The sequence below is a fragment of the Myotis lucifugus genome, unplaced genomic scaffold (assembly GCF_000147115.1).
Source record: "Myotis lucifugus unplaced genomic scaffold, Myoluc2.0 scaffold_45, whole genome shotgun sequence".
Taxonomy (NCBI): Eukaryota; Metazoa; Chordata; class Mammalia; order Chiroptera; family Vespertilionidae; genus Myotis; species Myotis lucifugus.
In genome coordinates, this window is record NW_005871093.1 from 402,660 (window position 1) to 408,557 (window position 5,898).

Consider the following 5,898-nt stretch of genomic DNA (forward strand, 5'->3'; position numbering starts at 1 on the left):
TGATACTTACAATAAAGAACTTTGGCCGTAACTGGTTTGGCTCAGCAAATAGAGCATCGGCCTGAGGACTCAAGGGTCCCAGGTTTGATTCCGGTCAAGGTCATGTACCTTGGTTGCAGGCACATCCCCAGTAGGGGGCGTGCAAGAGGCAGCTGATCGATGTTTCTCTCTATCCCTCTCCCTTCTTCTCTGTAAAAAATCAATAAAATATATATATAAAAAATAAATAAATAACTTTAAAAAAGTGCTTAATGTTTAGTAGGTTTGTGCATGTTATAAAACTCTTCACAATTAATTTAATGAATAAAGAAAGATCTTAACAAAAAAAAAGCATGAAAGAGGTGGGCACAGTTGTTGCCTCATTTCAAACTCACCCCTGGGCCACAACAAAGAAGGAATTGTGAGAGCTGCTTTGTGCCACTGGCTGGGAGCTGGGGAGCCTGTGGGCCGGAGGAGGGGTTGTGTAGCCGCTATAAAAGGCTTCATGTGGGTCTCACGATTTCTCAGCAGATCAGACTCCTCAGAGCCAAATTCAATGTGCACCTTCAGTTCAGGCCACTCCCTGTGGATAGCAGGCTCCCGGGGCCACAGCTTCTCAGGCCTCTGCCTACCCCGGCGAGGACTTGCTCCAGCTCATGCACACTGGGTGTTGGCAAAGCCGAGGCAGCTGGCAGCGTCCTTCACAGACCCGGCCTGCCCGGTCCTGCCCAGAGCACAGCACTGCCTCGAGTCCAAATGCCGCCAAACGGCTTCTAGGAGAGCTGCCAGGGAGCTTTCACAACGAGGAACAACTGGGGAACAAGCGCCTCCTTGTTGGTGATCTCATTTAAATGTTGCCAGACCTATCCCATGTCTCCCCATAGAAATTCTGATGTTGAAGGAAATCTGATTCAGCCAATTTGATTATTTGGCTAAATAATTACCTGATTACTTGGCTAAATTTGATTATTTGGTTATATTATATATTTTTCAAGTAATTTCCAATATTAAACCTTTCTGGCCTCTTCTATTTAATCACAGTACCCATTGCCTGCCTCTTCCTAAATCCATCGTGGTTTTTTTTTATCCTTACCTGAGGATATTTTTTCCATTGCTTTTCAGAGAAAGTGGAGGGAAGTAGGGAGGGAGGGAGAGAGAGAAACATCAATGTGAGAGACACATCAATTGGCTGCTTACCACACACGCCCTGACCAGGGCTGGACATCGAACCTACCACCTTTCAGTGCGTGGGCTGACGCTTTAGCCACTGATCCACACCGGATTTTTCCTCTAGGGAGAGCATGTAATCTTATACTTTGAAAGCCATGTTCTGAAATTCCCTTTTCTTGACACTGCTCAGAATAGACACGAACCTGGCTTCCACGTCACTTGTAAGAAACGGTTCATCTGTGCTCTTAGGAGAATTTCTTAATTCATTTAGGGGCAAGTGCTGACCTTCAGTTGGAATGAGTAAAACTTGTTTTCAGTTCTTTTACTTCATGTGGCTATCAAATACCCGTTCTTTAGGGTCAGAACTTTTGTTTCAGACTCCATGGTTTGTCTTAAGCCTTTGTAAACATTCCCTAAATGACCAATTTCAAGTGGTAATAAAAGTGCTTCCATCCTTCATCACCCAGAGCGTCACTTAGCAGGTGGCAGATGGGTGGGTGAGCAGGGGCCTTGTGGTGGGAACATGTGACCAGCACTCTGCCCAGTGCTCAGAGGAGAGGGGTCTCCACGTCATCCCTAGGTTCCTTGCCTGCCTCAAGGTTGTTTCTACTCAAACACTTAAAGTACTTGAGAAGTATTGGATATTGAAATACATTTGACAGGAAGAAATAAAAATTCCACAAATTCATTCTGATACATAGATAAACTTTTATTTATATATCAAAGGGAAAACTAATATTCACTTAATATTAATTTTTCTAATAATATTAATATTTTCTAATTGCCTAATCCACATTTTCAGTAGGGAAAGTGTTTAATTTACTCTCCACCTTTAAAAACCTTCCAATAAAATAAAGGTAGGAAAATACATAAAGAATTCAGATTATAAAACTCTCCAGGTAATTGGTGGTCATAATAATACTGAACTACAGTTTTTTAAAAAAGTGACTTTCTAAAGTTTGGAAGTACAGATAATCAGTACCAAATGTATCCATTAAGTTGTAGTAGGCCATTGTAAACAAACAGTACCAAACTGTATAACTTTGAAAAATCTGAAGTTGTGAACTATATAAAAATTGATTATTCTTCCAGTTCTCCCAGAAGTTCTACAAAATCAGTGATGTACCATTTGGCGTTGTCCTTTACTTGTTGCCTGATCACGTTTCCTCCAAATCCAATGAAAACATCCTAAGAAGACAAAACAAGGAGCAGGGTTAAGCTTTTTTAAAAAGAAAAGAAAAGAATAACAATCAAAATTTAAAAGCAAAAACATACAGTAGCAGCCTAGGGCAGTAAGTGTCGTTTGGAAGAATAAACTGTGCAAAAAGAGATGAGCCAAAAAATAACAAATAAATTAAAAAAAAGAGATGAGCCAATGTCACTTGGTGTCTCCAGAGCTCCCTGTGAGCCCCCTGCCCGCCGAATGAGTGAGGGCACCACTGCACAGCCACCCCCCTGCACATCGTGGGCCTCCAGAACGGAAGCCCTCTTTCGACAAGACAAGTGCTTACAGAGATGAAGTCACATCAGGTGGTAAATGTCTGAGTTCCAAACTACACAGCAATCACACCCAGTCCAGGAAACCTCAGAGGGGAGGCCAAAGGGAAGCCTGTATGCAGCGGAACTCGCCAGGGCCTGGAACCAGGACTAGAGCAGGCATCTTCCTCCGGGTGCCTGGGTGAACCTGCGCGGCTCCCCCCTCGGGAGGTGTCGCCCTGGGCTGAAGGAGATGACAACCCCAATTTCTGCTGGCAGCACTCTACTTTTCATCATTACATTTATCTAAAGTTATAAGGTTCACCCGGCCGGTGTGGCTCGGTGGTTGAGTGTTGACCTAAGAACCAGGAGGTCAGAGTTCGATTCTCGGTCAGGGCACATGCCCAGATTGTGGGCTCCATCCCCAGTGTGGGGCGTGCAGGAGGCAGCCAACCGATGATTCTCCCTCGTCACTGATGTTTCTATCTCTCTCTCCCTCTTCCTTCCCCTCTGAGATCAATAAAAGTGTATATTTTTTTTAAAGTTACATTGTTTCACTAATTTCTATTAAGTGATACCTTCTTTTACTCAATAGTTTTTGTGTTGTTTTTGCTTATAAACAACAGAAATGTATTTCTCACAGACTGGAAGGCTGAAAGTCTGATATCGGTGCCAATATGGTCGGTCAGGTGAGAGCCCTTTTCCAAGTCTTTTATAATGGTATTTCCTCCTTTCCTGCCAGGATATAGACACGATATAGACTAATTTGGAAGTACAAAATTCTCTTACTTGCTCTTTCTCTTCATTTTAATTTTCATACCATATTAAGGGGAGGGAGAGGAATATAACTAGATTCTCACCATCCGGTTAAATTTAACCTCCTCGCCCTAGCTGGTTTGGCTCAGTGGATAGAGCGTCAGCCTGTGGACTGAAGGGTCCCCGGTTTGATTCCGGTCAAGGGCACATGCCTGGGTTGCGGGCTCGATCCCCAATGGGGGGCACGCGGGAGGCCGCCAATCAATGATTCTCTCTCATCATTGATGTTTCTATCTCTCTCTCCCTTCCCTCTCTGAAATCAATAAAAATATATATTTTTAAACAAAGTAACCTCTTCACTGAGCTTCCTGCCTCCGTGACAGCCCTTTCCACATGCCAGCACCAACTCAGCTGTCCTAACACACTGACTCATTCCTTCTCTCCCCAGAAGCTTCCTCGGGCTTCCCATGACCTAGAGGTAACACCCATGTGCCTGGGGAAGTGTGGGGTCTTCAGCGGTGGCTGAAGAGAAAGCCCACTCCTGCTGGTCCTTGCCCCCGACCAGCCCAGAACTATGCCTGATACATCCCCCTCTGCCTGCCGCCTCCCCCTTTGGAAACGTCCTCCCCCGAGCCCTGCCAGGCCCGCCTGTGCTAACCTTCCTGTAGGTCACAGGTGCCTCGGAGCAACCTTCCCAGAGCGACACCTGCATGCGCACCACCTTCTCCTGGTTCCGTTAGGCTACTTGCAATTTTGGCAGATAATTATAAATCCTGATCTGGAAGTTATGATTTGTCATATCTCAACACGATTGGGAGCTCCCTGAGAGAACACCGCATCTATGTCCGTGAATTCCTCATGACACTAGCCCGGAGCTCATTACTTAGTCAAGCCCGATGTGGTGGCAAATCATCTAAAAACGTGTTATCTTGAACAAATTCAAGCAATGTTAGAAGGTTGCCGAAAGATCTTTAACCACTTTGGATTAATCATTTACAAAAGCAGTTCCTATTTTTAGATCTCAGGAAGTAAGGTAGTAAAAGAGCTCACCACTGTATTTTTGGTTCTGTTTTTCTGAAGTTAGAATAAGACGATAAAGGCAGAATCCTATGTGAAATGGACACATTTGATATTTAGGACCCTTGCTCCATAGCATCTGCTTCCTGGTGGTCTCAGAAAACATCACTAATTCAGAAGAATAAAATCCTTTAACATAGGCATGTCATCCAACCTCCATGAACCTCAGTTCCCAAGCAGTGAAAAGGTCATAAGACCTCACCTCACAGGGCTGTTGTGAGGATTAAATGACATAGTGGATGAGGAAATAGTTTATCAATTATAAAGGGACATAAAAATGTTGCTGAGTTACAAGAGCTGTATCATTTGTGGAATTATTGGAGGAAATAAAGCCGACTTACTTGAGTGCGCACTTGGGCTAAAAGGTGGCCATGAAGCAGGGGCTAGGGGTTGCTGAAAGTTTTAAAAGTTTTTAGTTCCTTATTTGCAACCTTTCTTGGATTTGCAAAAGGTCAACTGACATATTAAGATTAAATTTGTTTTGTTTATTGTTTTTTCTCTTCCAACGATATTTAATTTGTTTAACTCTCAGAAGTCCCACTGAATTCTGAATCAGCTAAAACAAAAGTCCAAACTGAAAGAATTAGAACGCTCATTACGTACAGCAGGAGGACAGGCTTCCATGTCCGTGGCGCCGTCTCCAATCATGACTATTTTCTTAAAATGAAATTTTTCCTTTAAAAGTTTAATAACTTTTCCTTTTCCGCCAGATTCAGCTGTTGGCTGCGTCTCATCAAAACCTGCATATTCACCTTAAATGAGAAATTAAAACTGTTAGAGACACACAGAATTGTATCATAGGGTCAGCTTTTTGCATAGATGACATCCTCACTTAAAGGTCACTGAGAAAGCCAAGAATGGTCTTCAGGGAAGTGACACAGCCTGGACTTCCACACCGGTTCCTCAGAATAAGCAAGCTTTGCTTTTAAATTACAAATACAAGGTTACTCCTGCATGTCACTTTATGTTACACCTTGGGTAAATTAGTTTTATACTCTAAGCTTCTAGTGTATTAATTCTCAAACCATGTTAAGGTAATAGTAATATGGCCAGCGTGGCTCAGGAGATCACAGTTCAATTCCCAATCAAGGCACATGCCTGGGTTGCAGATTTGAGCCCCGGTGGTGGGGGGGGGGGTGGCTTCTTTAGAAAGCCGCGAAACATAAAGTAGCCTAGCGCAATGGGGGTATCTTCCGCTCTTGCGCCCTCCTCCGGGACGGGAAATATAGGAATGTTAAAAATTGAGTGTATAGAAAAAAAGTCTGTTTGTGAAAAAGCTTCATCATTATTTAACTTAGTGTTAGTAAACTGAAATACATCATCATATTGAAGAGGTCCTGTATGCTCATCCAGATGCAGACACGCTCAGTAAAACTCATCGAGCAGAGGACCATATCGTGTGCATGATGGGTCAGGAACTGTGTGTGTGTGTGTGGTGCT

At 43.5% G+C, this 5,898-nt stretch overlaps 1 protein-coding gene across 3 annotated transcripts in view; it reads right to left on the reverse strand.

Annotated features, from left to right (window-relative positions):
- Positions 1-1,837: 1,837 nt before the first annotated feature.
- Positions 1,838-5,898, reverse strand: part of PSPH (phosphoserine phosphatase) — a 16,963-nt gene continuing 12,902 nt past the window's right edge. For all 3 annotated transcript variants that reach the window (XM_014455350.2, XM_014455349.2, XM_006088202.3), the window contains 2 exons: positions 5,062-5,210; positions 1,838-2,337 (listed from right to left, as the gene is read on the reverse strand). In XM_014455350.2, coding sequence (XP_014310836.1) covers positions 2,230-2,337; positions 5,062-5,210 — 257 coding nt within the window. In that variant the 3' untranslated portion in view covers positions 1,838-2,229. The remainder of the gene's footprint in view (positions 2,338-5,061; positions 5,211-5,898) is intronic.